This window comes from Oncorhynchus clarkii, chromosome 12 (assembly GCF_045791955.1).
Source record: "Oncorhynchus clarkii lewisi isolate Uvic-CL-2024 chromosome 12, UVic_Ocla_1.0, whole genome shotgun sequence".
NCBI classification, from domain to species: domain Eukaryota; kingdom Metazoa; phylum Chordata; class Actinopteri; order Salmoniformes; family Salmonidae; genus Oncorhynchus; species Oncorhynchus clarkii.
Window position 1 is genome coordinate 39,419,693 of NC_092158.1, and position 14,456 is coordinate 39,434,148.

The following is a 14,456-nucleotide window of genomic DNA, read 5'->3' on the forward strand; positions in this document are numbered from 1 at the left end:
TGATGCGACACATCGGCTTTAAATAATAGGCTAAAGCATGGGGTTGCCCATCTGCATTTACCTAATTGAAAATCCCCAAAAGACTCAATGCATCAAATGAGTCAGTCCTGTTTAAGATCAGGAAGGACTATTTTTATTATTCTCATGACCATGGCCTTATTTCTATCACAGCCTATTGGATGGGTGTCATTTTATTTTACCTTTATTTAACTAGGCAAGTCAGTTAAGAACAAATTCTTATTTTCAATGACAGCCTAGGAACAGTGGGTTAACTGCCTGTTCAGGGGCAGAACAACAGATTTGTACCTTGTCAGCTCAGGGGTTTGAACTTGCAACCTTCCGGTTACTTGTCCAACGCTCTAACCACTAGGCTACCCTGCTGCCCCGCCCGCTCATTCATGTCCCATTCACCCAGTTCAATGCAACATCGATAGGTTTAGGCTGCTACATGATACTCAAATTTTCCCTATACCCATCATGAAGTTGCTACAACCTAGCCTATGAATTAAAGTTTACAATGAAAAATGTAAGGTGACAGACAGTGACACATTCAATACCGCCTTGCACACTCTTGCATGCATATACAGTACCAATAAAAAGTTTGGACACACCTACTATTTCAAGGGTTTTTCTTTATTTTTACTAAACTCAGCAAAAAAAGAAATGTCCCTTTTTCAAGGACCCTGTCTTTCAAAGATAATTCGTAAAAATCCAAATAACTTCACAGATCTTCATTGTAAAGGGTTTAAACACTGTAAACACCATGCTTGTTCAATGAACCATAAACAATTAATAAACATACACCTGTGGAACGGTTGTTAAGACACTAACAGCTTACAGACAATAGGCAATTGTGATCACAGTTATGAAAACTCTGGACACTAAAGAGGCCTTTCTACTGACTCTGAAAAACACCAGAATAAAGATGCCCAGGGTCCCTGCTCATCTGTGTGAACTTGCCTTAGGCATGCTGCAAGGAGGCATGAGGACTGCAGATGTGGCCAGTGCAATAAATTGCAATGTTCGTACTGTGAGATGCCTAAGACTGCACTACAGGGAGACAGGACGGATACCTGATCGTCCTCGCAATGGCAGACCACGTGTAACAACACCTGCACAGGATCGGTACATCCGAACATCACACCTGCGGGACAGGTACAGGATGGCAACAACAACTGTCCGAGTTACACCAGGAACACACAATCCCTCCATCAGTGCTCAGACTGTTTGCAATAGGCTGAGAGAGGCTGGACTGAGGGCTTGTAGGCCTGTTGTAAGGCATGTCCTCACCAGACATCACCGGCAACAACGTCGCCTATGGGCAAAAACCCACTGTTGCTGGACCAGACAGTACTGGCAAAAAGTGCTCTTCACTGACGAGTCGCGGTATTGTCTCACCAGGGATGATGGTCGGATTCGCGTTTATTTTCGAAGGAATAAGCGTTACACTGAGGCCTGTACTCTGGAGCGGGATCGATTTGGAGGTGGAGGGTCCGTCATGGTCTGGGGAGGTGTATCACAGCATTATCGGACTGAGCTTGTTGTCATTGCAGGCAATCTCAATGCTGTGCATTACAGGGAAGACCTCCTCCTCCCTCATGTGGTAACCTTCCTGCAGGTTCATCCTGACATGACCCTCCAGCATGACAATGTCCCCAGCCATACCTCTCGTTCTGTGCGTGATTTCCTGCAAGACAGGAATGTCAGTGTTCTGCCATGGCCAGCGAAGAGCCCGGATCTCAATCCCATTGAGCACCTCTGGGACCTGTTGGATCGGAGGGTGAGGGCTAGGTTCATTCCCCCCAGAAATGTCTGGGAACTTGCAGGTGCCTTGGTTGAAGAGTGGGGTAACATCTCACAGCAAGAACTGGCAAATCTGGTGCAGTCCATAAGGAGGAGATGCACTGCAGTACTTAATGCAGCTGGTGGCCACACCAGATACTGACAGTTATTTTTGATTTTGACCCCCCCCCCCTTTATTCAGGGACACATTGCTCCATTTCTGTTAGTCACATGTCTATGGAACTTGTTCAGTTTATGTCTGTTGTTGAATCTTGTTTTGTTCATACAAATATTTACACATGTTAAGTTTGCTGAAAATAAACGCAGTTGACAGTGAGAGGACGTTTCTTTTTTTGCTGAGTTTATTTTCTACATTGTAGAATAATAGTGAAGACATGAAAACTATGAAATAACACATATGGAATCATGTAGTAAGCAAAAAAGTTTTAAACAAATCAAATGTATTTGATATTTGAGATTCTTCACTGATGGACTTCAATGCACAACACATCAGATGTGACCAGGTGAAAAAACCTTTCCAAGCCAAACCATATCATAACCGCTACACACAGCCTATATCGTTATCACCATATTAGCTAAAGTAATGTCATAGTCAACATAGCTAATAGAACTAACGCCTTAGTCTGGCCTCCCGAGTTGTGTAGCGGTCTAAGGCACTGCATCTCAGTGCTGAGGCGTCACTACAGACCCGGGTTCGATCGCAAACTGTATCACAACCAGCTGTAACCGGGAGTCCCAAAGGGTGGCGCACAATTGGCCCAGTGTCACCTGGGTTACGGAAGAGTTTGGTCGGGGGGGGGGGGGGGGGGGTCTTCACTTCGGTCTTCAGTTGAACGGTGTTTCCTCCAACGCATTAGGGCAGCTGGCTTCTGAGTTAAGCGGGCGGGTGTTAAGGAGCGCGGTTTGGACGCATGACTCGAACTTCGGCTCTCCCGAGCCCGTTGGGGAGTTGCAGCTATGAGACAAGATCGAAAAAGGGGGTAAAAAATAATAATAATGAATAATAATGTGTTGGATAGTCATAGCTAACATAGCATTCCTCTGTTTGAGCCGAGTGTTGGTGTAGGCTAAACTAGCTAGCTAGCTGCATTTACTAGCTAAGTAGCTAAGTGAAAGTGAAAATCTCTCTCTCTCTCTCTCTCTTGGTTCTCCTTCATTTTTGAAGATATTTATTTGTTCAAAACTGTTTAACTATTGCCTCTTTCTCTCTTTGAGTCAACTACTCACCACATTTTATGCACTGCAGTGCTAGCTAGCGGTAGCTTATGCATTCAGTACTAGATTCAATCTCTGATCCTTTCACTGGGTGGACAACATGTCAGTTCATGCTGCAAGAGCTCTGATAGGTTGGAGGACATCCTCCGGAAGTTCTCATAATTACTGTGTAAGTCTAAGGAACGGGGTGAGAACCAAGAGCCTCCTAGGTTTTGTATTGAAGTCAATGTACCCAGAGGAGGACGGAAGGTAGCTGTCCTCTGGCTACACCATGGTGCTACCCTACAGAGTGCTGTTGAGGCTACTGTAGACCTTTATTGCAACAGTGTGTTTTAATAAATTATTTGGTGACGTGAATACATTTAGTATAGTTTTATTTAAAAGTATAACTTTTTAAATGTTTTACTATAAAAATGTAATGAAATTCACTGAAGAGGATGGTCCTCCGCTTCCTCCTCTGAGGGGCCTCCGCTACTACAAATATACTGTACGTTGTAACATGTCACCCCAGGGTTTTTTTCTGGAACAAAATGGGGAATAGGTGGTGGGCTTGGTGGGGGCATTGTAATGGACATGGCCAATGGCGTGGTCTCCAACCAAACATTTTAGAGGCCCTCCTCTTGGCTGCAGAGACAACGTTTAACTTTTAGTTACATTTCCTGCATTTCTACCATATTTTGTCATGGGGCTGAGAGAATAAAATGCTGTTTTATAGCAAATGTTCAAAAAATTCTACACATTTTGCAATGGCTTATGCCATGTTCTTATGCTATCTGAGTGACTCAAACATTATAACAAAATCAATGGAGGCCCCATGCCATGACATTTTTTGAATGTTAGATTATCCTTGACTGTCTAGTTAATATGCTGGTGATTTTTTTTGTTCTCAAAGATGATCTTATTAAAAAATATATAGGTTCATTATTTTCTATACATACTTTATATCTGGTGTTAGTCGTTTAGGTTTACACGGAAAACGTTTTACCATCACAAAAAGGATTAGTGGCCCGCTGTTGCTAAATGAATAAAGGGGAAACACTGCGAGTGCCAGACCCACTGATCGACCCACTGATCCTTGCCTCGTGGTGCTGTAGAGATGGATGCTCACGGAGTTACCGTTGCCTCTTGCTCCTTGCTCTCTGAGCCAGTGTAAGTTATCCCGTTTACTCCATAGGGCTCTGGTCAAAAATAGTGCACTATGTAGGGAATAGGGTTCCATTTGGGACACTGGGCCGGAGCTGCTAAGTATGGCTGGAAAGGAGGGTCAGACGACGGTGTGGTTTGTTTCTGTACGTGTCAGCTGTTTTTGGATCCTGTTATGTGTGTGCCAAAAGAAGGTGTGACAAACTGGTGGGTTCCTGTGAGTGAGTGGGATGTTTGGTACCAGGTGCATGATCTCTGGGAAAGAGAGTGTCACGGTTCTAAACACATTCTCAGCAGTCATCTAATTGGACAATTTTAATTGCAAAATGTTAAATTAATTTAGAAAATGTTGGTTAATAAAAACCAATTTCATTACAAATGTACACTCAAACCTGTTATCATATAAAGAATGGGAGTAAGTATGAACTGTAAGAAAATAAGTAAGAATGTAAGAATGAAGGTAAGAGTTTTCTCTGTGTTGTGTCCATGGCCTGGCAGATCCCACACTGTGGTCCACGGAGCATGTGCGCCAGTGGCTGGAGTGGGCAGTAAAGGAGTACGGCCTGCTGGATGTGGATATGGCTCTCTTCCACAACGTGGACGGCAAAGACCTGTGCAAGATGTGCAAGGAGGACTTCCAGAGGCTCACGCTCAGCTACAATGCAGACATCCTGCTCTCCCATCTGCACTACCTCAGAGAGAGTGAGTCTAGTATCTTCCTTCTCCTCCTCATCATCATCCCTCTCTCCTCTCCTCCCTCTACATGCTCCCGCCTTCTGCCCCCCTTCCCTAGCTGGCCAACACAATGCAATGGCAGGCAGTAAAGAAAGAGGCTACAAAGGGATACTATTGAAGGGCTGCTGTGGTCTGGTGGTCCATCTTTTTCTACCTCTATACCAGGGGTAAGGTTAGAGAACTTGTCTTGGTGGGTTATAAGTTAAGCAGGCTTAAGGGGCTTTATAGCCAGCATCCAACTGAGCTCTCACTGACATTCTCCGGAGGGCCTCAGCTACTTTGCTTGACTGCAGATTAGAATGAAACCTGGTGAAGGAGTCCCTGTTGTCGCTGCTTCTGCTGCTTTGGCTGAATGACTCACTGCTCCAAGACCTGCTTTCCTGTCCACTGACACCTCACCTCCTCTCTCCAACACATGCATTGGTGCATGTCGTCCACATGCTTCTTCACATGCATGCACACACACATTCTGGTTTTAAGTTGTTAACATTAGATGTTACAGTGGTAGCTATGTAGTAGCAGTAGGAGTAATGGTGGCAGTAGTGTAACAATAATAAAATAATTAATAATATGTTTTTAAAGAGGAATAGGTACACTACATCAATAAAGCCATTATTGGCACCCATCTTAAGAAGCATATCTGTTTATAGTCATTGGAGAAGGTTTGTCAGACTCTTGAGATTATGTTTATCTTTGACACTCTCTCTCTCTGCTCTCTCTGAGTCCAAGTTCCATTTGATCGTGCAGAGAACTTTCCAGTGAACCATTACTCTTCTCATAGTGACTGCTTGTGGGTTTGTTTGTTTGATATCAGTGTCGGTTTCGGTAGGGTTCACCCACAGATGTGCAGAGGAGGTGAGTGATGGGAGAAAGAGGAGAACCAAACAGATAGAGCCAGCCAGACAGAGAAATGAGAATGCCAGATAGCTTGAGGAGTTCATAGTTCAGTGATGTGTACCACCACCTTCTGAACATGGGTGTTGTTCATTTTTGTGTGTCATCATTATGTGCCAAAAACTGTCCCCATTCAGACTAAGTGTAGGTACAGTATAACATTGGGTGATTCCATGTCAGGACATCCCGAAAATATTTTGGGTATCTCAGATTGTTCTTTGAATTCTGACATAGAAACTTCATTGGGAGGGAGGATGTTTGACATGCTTTTTACATTTGTATGATGAAAGTGTCCGATTTAGGCCCTTTTCAGACCACTGTATACATGGCTCCTGTAAGACCCAACGATCCATGAACCGTACGATACAGACAACATATGTTTGCCATTGTACTCCTTATAGTGTGCTCTCAAATATGGAGTATGTCTAGATTCTGAAATTTACACATACATAAAATATATTCATATGAAGACCAATTTTATACATTGACGTTATAGGTCATTTACCAATCACAGCCCACCTTTAGGATTGCACATTCAGCAAATCACCAGCAGAGGGAGTTCCCTTTGAATCCATTTTCCCATTCACTGTGTTGGTGGTGCTCATTAAATGAATCATAACTTCAAAACTAGGAGAGAAATTTGATGTAATTTTAGAGTATATTGTTGCAAACATTGTCTTAAAATTAACTAAATCTAAAACTAAATCTAAAACTAACTAAATCAAAAAGGGCACTTTATATTAATATGTTGAATGTTGAATAAATTAATGTTAACGTTTTTCTTTTAGAATCTTGAAATACTCCATATGTTAGAGCACGCTATAAGGAGTATAATGACACCAAGATGTTGTGTATCATGTACAGTTCACAGATCATAGGGTCTTATAGGAGGCAAGGGCCTAAACTGGCCACTCTCATCCTTCCTCCTGATGGTGTTTCTATGTAGAAATTGCCAGAACCATATGACATACCCAAAATACCACCCCCATTGCATTATTCCACAATCCTGTGCTTGAATTGCTCTTGATATGCATGAGTCTCACGAAAATCTTTTGAAAGGCCTTTTCTTATACATTACTTTTAGTGTAATCACCAGTTCCCACACCCTCATTGAAATACTGTGGGCAGTTTGAAATTGATAAGAGAGAACTGCCAATAGGCATACTTAGTGTCACTCCAAAGACTTGTTTTTTGCTGGCCCTATATTAAAAATAGTTGCTGGATTTGGCTTTGAGGTCTGCTTGACTGGAAAATACACTAGTGATGGGGGGGGGGGGGGGGGGATGAAGAAAGCCCTCACAAGCTTTCCTTTCATCCCCCTCTCCTCCTTTTGTTTTTGGCAATGGCTGCTGCTTCTCTTTCCCCCTCGTGTGTACACACGCTCACCGAATTTACTCTGGAGGAGGGAAAGCGATGGATTCTCACGGACGAATGTGGGCACGAGTGATTAACTGTTTATTTGGGTTGGCCCTCCCTACCATTGTCTTACTTACAAGTTCTCTCTCTCTCTCTCTCTCTCCCCCACTCCATTTCCTCACCACTCTATCTCCCTGTATCGCTCCTTGCCTGTTGAATGTTGCCTCTAATGGTCTGTGTTTGTGTTATGGCTGCCCCCTCCCCCCTCCCTCCCAAAGCATCACTCCTTGCACATCATAGGTTGTTTGAGCTGTTCTATTTTTTTGGTTCATCTCTTTTTCAAAAGAATGTTTTATTTCTCAGCTCCACTTCCTCACTTGACTTCCGATGATGTTGACAAAGCCTTACAAAACTCCCCGCGGTTAATGCATGCTCGCAACTCAGGTAAGGAGTCCCCTGCCCCCCTTCTCTACCTCTGGCTTTGCTCCCGCCACCACAGTATCCGCACACTCACACAGTGCCCACCTATGTATATACAGTGTACTCTTTATATACATTCACACTGATTTGTTTGTATTCAAATGAGCATCAGATTATGCATCAAGTAATCAAATTGTATCTTTTGTTGTTATTATTTCTAATGTGTTATGTTATGTGGTGCAGACGTTACTGTATGCCGGTGCAGTAATGCATTGTGACTGTAGAGCGTAGAGGACAGCATGTGCTAAAGTCTAACATTGATGCATTCTGCTGTAATTGTCCTTGTGCTGCACAAAATCCCTCCCCATATGGATATTCGTCAAAGCAATTAAATTGGAACATTCAGGAATTGTGTCATGAGAAGTTGTCATTACGGGTACATAATCATTTACATAATTTATTAATGATCCTCTCTTTCACTCTCTGCAGGAGGTGCGAGTTTTATTTTCCCCAACAATCCTGTTTATCCCACTGACAACTCCCCCAGAGTCTCCACTAGGCCAGGTGGGTGATTCATCACTCCTATAAGTTTATGTAGATGAGGCATAAGAGCACACTGTAAGAACATCCAATTACACTTGTAGAGGAGCAAGGTACAGGGAGGAGAAACAAGGAACCACATACCTTGGAGACAAAGTACTACATTTTGCAAATTGCCCAATGCCCATGTACAAATACACATAAACAAAGATATATTTAGAAGTTTGTCGAAAAATGTTTTATAGGTTTTATTTATATTTCAACTCAAGCATCCCTTGCCCTTAAAATAATACTCCAGACTGCAGTAGTTGTGTCTCTGTGTTTGGGCCTCTTGTATTATGGGACGTTTCTGGCAATCCACAACTCTTGCCTCAGACCGATGAGGTGAACCACAGAAATGCACTCACCCATCAGCATGTTTTTGTTTTTATAATAGCGCCCTCTAGGGTTAAGGTTCATAGCTGCAGGCAGCAGGTTCATTTGTCATTTATGATATTTTACAGACCTGGCTTATGAAGCAGCCAGAAGATCTGGCTGGGCTCCTCAAGCTGTGTCTTCCACCAAAGGTAAGGAGTCACAATGTACTGCACATTGGTCCTTTGTCAAAACATGGCACTCCCTTTGCTTTTCATCTATTGGGAAATGTGTATAAGTACATTACAGTGAATTTAAAAGATTTAGAAGATTTTTACAAGCCTGTAGACTAAACATAAACAAAACAGGTCAGGCAGAAAACAGGAATTTGGATACCTCAAGATAAGAAGCTATTTCTCCACTGTATACACTTGGAACTTTGCACTCAGGGAAACCCCCTGTTAATATTTTGGGAACTGTATCCCTCAAGGTTCCCAGCCCTCCCCAAACATTGTCACCAAAACAGAGGAGCAGAGGCCTCAGCTAGGTAAAATATAAGCTTGAACAGTACTCTGAAATAGATGTTGACTGAGCCGAAAAAATACATTTATCCTACTAATGTGAATGTTTTTCACTTCTTAGATCCTTACCAGATCCTAGGGCCTACGAGCAGCAGGCTGGCAAACCCTGGTGAGTTTTAGGGTGGGTGGAAGTGATTATCACTTCATTAGACAAGATTAAAGATTTTAGATATTCATATTACAACAAAGGCACCATTTATATAAATAGTTGTTTGTTAGTGACTCTTGCTATTAGTTCTTGTGGTGTTGACTGTAGCACGTCTTTCTGTTGTTGTTATGGTGATGACCACCTGTCTATCTCCAGACTGTATTATAATTGTTACGATATTGACTCCCTGACTGTCCAGACTGTATAAGTAATTGTTACATGTTGACTTCCTGTCTCTGTCCAGACTGTGGCCGGGACTCAAACAAACCGCAATCCGCCGACATCGCACTACTCTTGAGCTTTAAAGGTAATTTACGTTTGAGCTGACATCCGTAGCGTTTACCCTGAATGCGATCGTGATCTTCAAGGAAATTGCCTTTGAAAGTGAAGTGCAGTGTGATGTCGGCGTAGTGCGGTTTGAATCACAGCCAGTATTAGTAATTGTGACTGTGCTGACACCCTTTCTGCCTGCAGGCTCGGGACAGATCCAGCTGTGGCAGTTCCTGCTGGAGCTCCTGTCAGACAGCGCCAACTCTGGCTGCATCACTTGGGAGGGCACTAATGGTGAGTTCAAGATGACCGACCCTGACGAGGTGGCGAGGCGCTGGGGCGAGAGGAAGAGCAAGCCCAACATGAACTACGACAAGCTGAGCCGCGCCCTGCGCTACTACTACGACAAGAACATCATGACCAAGGTGCACGGCAAGCGCTACGCCTACAAGTTTGACTTCCACGGCATCGCCCAGGCCCTGCAGCCCCACCCTCCAGAGTCCTCCATGTACAAGTACCCCTCCGACTTATCCTACATGAGCACCTATCATGCACACCAGCAGAAGGTCAACTTTGTCACACCTCACCCCCAAGCGCTACCTGTCACCTCCTCCAGCTTCTTTGCTGCCCCCAACCCCTACTGGAATTCCCCCACCGGGGGTATCTACCCCAACACCCGGCACCCAGCCACTCACATGCCCTCTCACATGGGGACTTACTATTAGACCTGCCAGGGGGAGGTCGTCTCACAACTCTAAAACTGGGGGAAGAAACGGGAATAAACCGGCAAACACAAAGGGCAGTTTAGGAATCAAATGAAAAGCGGGCAGGATCAATAATGAAGGAATAATGTAGAGGTAGGGTGTATGAGGTAGAGGTAGGGTTTCATGCCCTATAATTACTAATTCTAGGGCATGAGCAGGTAAGGGAACTCAAGGTTTTTTAAAGGATTGAGAGGAGGGCTACAGACATGTCACTCGCTATAAGACGATATAGGAGGGCACACTGTAAAAAGGGCAATAGAGGATGTTGCTATGACCAAGGGCATTGTGCGACATGTAGTTACTGAGGACAGTGAAAGACAAGTCTTTGAGTAGACGTAAAAGGGACTTATCAGTGGACTATTTAACATGAACATGTCCTTTTTATGAAGGCCGATAAATATACCCCAAAAATAACATATCTGCATGAACAGTTGCTTATTATATATTATTTTTTTAAACTATTCAACTACCTTATTTAAAGAAGTTAACATATCAAAGACTGTACAGATTAGGCAAGGTAAGTGAGATGTAAGTGAGGAGAGGGGTGTGGTGTTGCAAATGAGTGTGTACTTTAGAGTACACAGAGGAAGTAGGGAGGAGTACTAAACTTGGCTGTGGTAAACTGTGAAATTAGCACCAGCAGGAAACACCTTGGGTAGACTTGTGCTAGATGGTCATGTCATATGACCATGGATGGACTCACAGACTGTTTGTGACCAAGGGTGGGGAAACATCAGAGAGGATGGCGGATCATCAAAAGACAATGAAATATGTGAAAAAGTAAGTATTATTCCTTTGGATATTATTAGCCTTATGTCTTATCAGTATTATTATACTATATGGTAGTCCATATGGCATTATTGAACGTAAAGGAACTTTTTTTTAAACTTGATTGTTATTCTTGAAAACAATTCATCAGTGTTTTGGAAATTGAGAAAAACTGGAAATAAGATTCGTAAAATGTAATGTGTGACCTCAAATCTTTTTAGAAGGAAGGAGCGTTTTTCTTGACCAGTGCCTTACCACAGAAACTCCCAGTTCAGCTGAAGAGATTTTATGAAGTGCCAATTTTGTATTATTGTTTTTCTGAGTCACGAACGCTGTGCGTTTGTTAGATTGAAGTATACAAGTCAGTGTTATATTTCTTTTTATATGATAAATATATAACTTATGCATTTATACACTACGAGTTGATCTCAGCCAGCCAAAGACACATACAACGTTTTTAAATTAGATATAGTGACAAAAAAAGTAATTGAAATGGACCAAAGCGGGCAGTAAACAAAAACATTAAAAAAAAACAATTGTCGCCTTTGAACTTTAATCTCTGTAAACAGTTTACAACATAAACTATATATACTAATCTAAAACGGATTGTGTTGGCCAGGCAAGGCATTTCAGACCTGTTCAGTATTATTTTATGGGATGCAGGCTTGGGTAGGATACCTATAAACTGGCAGCCTTGTAAGCTGAGAAACAGGACTGAGATACTGAGATTGTTGACTAAAGGGACGATAAAAATCATATACTTTGATAGATTTTCTACAGTGTAATTTCTAATAAAGTATTTTCAACCAAAGTGCTGTCCTCTCTTGTCTTGGAAGGTCAAAGATTGTGTGTTATTGTGCTCTGTCTGCATACAGTAAAGAGAAGTTGCTCCCATTGTTTTGACCCAAAACGTTCAGTGTGTGCTAACAACCAAACGACAGACCTCGGGTTTGATTCAATCTGTATCGCTGAAGCATTGCAGATCGCACAATAGAAATGTAAAGGTAATTTCCGATTGAGCCGACAAATGCAGCGTTTGCCGTGAATGCAGTCTCCAGTGCCTTTAAAATTCAATCACGCTGTAACTTGGAACTTTTGCGATACGGATTGAGTAGAGCCCTTAATTGGCTCGACCCTAAGAGATGAGGAGTAGAGCAGTGTGGGATGGGGGTAATGGGAAGGGGGATAAAAACATCCCTTCAATCTCATAATTTATTCATAGACAGAAAAAACACAGCTCTTAAGCGCTACACACTAAAAAAGTTTTGTTCTATCCCCATCTGCTCTTAGTGTGAAATTTGCATAATATATTAAAATATCCAACTTGAGTGATACAAAGAAACAACATCTTGAATCTTCTTTCCTGGAATCCTATGTACAGGTTAAATATTTTTAGTACAGCAATAGTTACTGCCACAGTTCCATTCAAACACTGGCACCTGAGACCCAGTCCTTGTTTTGCCTGTAGGTCCATATTCTCCTATTATATGGCTTGTGGATCCAAACGATGTGCTAGTTATATACTGCACCTGAATTTACTCTGTCCAGATACATACTGATCATGTTGAACATGAGTTTATTTGCCTAAAAGTGTCATCATTCACTCATGCGTATTGGGTTTAGCAGTTATATGAAATAAAAACAGATATATTTCCGTAACGCGTTTACAAATTTACAAATTGTTTCCAGACAGTAACTGTGGGTCATGTTTATTACCAGTGTCCAACATGTTTGAGGGATCTCTTATTCCTTCTTGTACTCCTCTAGTTTCAGCTTATCTTTGTTGTTGCTGGGGAGTGTAGGGTCGCTGCTCACCTGCACCTTGTCAAAGAAGTTAAAGTCGGCCACGTACTGGCCACCAGGGGTGCTGAAGAGCACAGGCTTGAACTTGTAGTCCCACAGGATCTCCTGGGGAACGTATGAGGTGCGGCTCTGACAAGTGGCTGCCGTGGACTCCATGGTGGCATTAAGGGTGACCAGCAGCTCAAAGTCACGCGTCCGCAACCTCTCGGCGGTCAGCCCCGCCAGGGGGCTACTCTCATCCAGCACGTGGTAGAATGTGAGGGGCAGGATTAGGAAGGGGCACTCCCCGCACGAGTCTATGTAGAAGTCCACAGCCGTCTGGCGGATTAGAGTCTTCTCGCCCTCCTCAGTCACATTGGGTGAGAGCAGCTTGCCCATCAGCTGGCACTGGATCAGCAGGCTCTTCCTCAAGTTGGCCACACGCACCATCAGACATAGTTTACCATTGTGGCGGCAGATCACTGCCAACTGGCTGAACTTGATGGTCTCGGCCCGCTTTTTGGGTCGCGCCAGCTTGGCCAGAAAGGCCCCGGTTACAAAGATCTCAGCCAGGCCTGTGGTGACCAGCTGGACCAGCAGGACGAAGATGGCCAGCGGACACTCGTCGGTGATGTAGCGGAAGCCGTAGCCAATGGTGGTCTGCGACTCCAGGGAAAAGAGGAAGGCACCGGTTAGGGTTGCGACGTTCATGACACAGGGCGTGTGGTTGGACAGCAACTCACCCTCGAAGTCACCGTTGCCCATGCCAATAAAGTAGAAGATGACGCCAAAGAGGAACCAGGTCATTATGAAAGTGGAGGAGAAGAGGGTGAGCTTATAGCGCCACTTCATGTCCACCACCGTGGTCCAGATGTCGTGGAGGTAGATCTTCACCATGCCCTCCACGTTGTCAATGCGCACTTGGTTGTGTCCATTCTTGGAGACGATCCTCCGTTGGACATCTGCCTTCTTGGTGGTCATCTTGGTCTTAAGTGTGTTCTCTGTAGTTTCCACTTTGTTGTCACCCTATTTGCATTGCAAGCAGTGGGACTGAAAAAGAAGAAGCAATGTTAGTCAATGGCAACAAACTAGGACACAGTAGGTAACACAGTTCAGGAATAGTTCAAGCATTAAATGAGCCCTTTTGGACATATGTCAGTTACAAAAACATTCTCACTAGAGCTACTGTGGCTGGTTGGTTTCATCCAGAAATTAGGCAATTGATAAGATATTTCCACACACCGAATTTCACATCACAGATATTTAACCTGTTAGATACTGTATGTCCTCCCTCTGATGTTCAAATATGTACAGTATATCACTGACCCAAAAACATTTCCTCTAAGTAATGTCTAAATATTATGTTATATGTATTCCCCACTGAAACACACTATTTTTACATTTAAACAAGGTTTCTTTTAGAATATATGCAATATATGACATCTTTGTAAATCTAGATTCCTAATTTTGCCAGTTGACACGGTAACTAGAAAAATAGAGCTCCTCATGACAGAAAGCTCAGGATTATTATTTCTATGGTTAATAAGAAATTATGGAAAGTTGTAAATTAACTCAGTAGCATGCAGTAACACTTTCTGTAGAACGTCTTACAAAGTTCCTAACTTCTCTAAGTTACTTTTAAAATGCAAGGACGTTGTATAATACTTACGTTCAGTGTTGATG

General features: G+C 43.1%; 2 protein-coding genes across 11 annotated transcripts in view; one reads left to right on the plus strand and one right to left on the minus strand.

Annotated features, from left to right (window-relative positions):
- LOC139423173 (transcriptional regulator Erg-like) overlaps positions 1 to 11,802 on the plus strand; it is a 94,740-nt gene extending 82,938 nt beyond the window's left edge. For 2 of the 10 annotated variants that reach the window (XM_071174886.1, XM_071174887.1), the window contains 8 exons: positions 4,660 to 4,863; positions 7,510 to 7,590; positions 8,056 to 8,130; positions 8,610 to 8,672; positions 8,951 to 9,007; positions 9,103 to 9,150; positions 9,434 to 9,496; positions 9,664 to 11,802. In XM_071174886.1, the coding sequence (XP_071030987.1) occupies positions 4,660 to 4,863; positions 7,510 to 7,590; positions 8,056 to 8,130; positions 8,610 to 8,672; positions 8,951 to 9,007; positions 9,103 to 9,150; positions 9,434 to 9,496; positions 9,664 to 10,184 (1,112 nt within the window). In that variant the 3' untranslated portion in view covers positions 10,185 to 11,802. The remainder of the gene's footprint in view (positions 1 to 4,659; positions 4,864 to 7,509; positions 7,591 to 8,055; positions 8,131 to 8,609; positions 8,673 to 8,950; positions 9,008 to 9,102; positions 9,151 to 9,433; positions 9,497 to 9,663) is intronic. The other 8 variants (XM_071174888.1, XM_071174890.1, XM_071174889.1 and 5 more) reach the window with 5 other exon arrangements.
- Positions 11,803 to 12,734: 932 nt separating this feature from the next.
- LOC139422028 (ATP-sensitive inward rectifier potassium channel 15-like) lies at positions 12,735 to 13,754 on the minus strand. Its single transcript, XM_071173169.1, has one exon. It carries the CDS (start codon positions 13,752 to 13,754, stop codon positions 12,735 to 12,737), a length of 1,020 nt encoding a protein of 339 aa, XP_071029270.1.
- Between the last annotated feature and the right edge of the window lie 702 nt (positions 13,755 to 14,456).

Excerpts from the sequence above, each read along its gene's own strand:
- LOC139422028 (XM_071173169.1), bottom strand. The coding sequence starts at position 13,754 with ATGACCACCAAGAAGGCAGATGTCCAACGGAGGATCGTCTCCAAGAAT.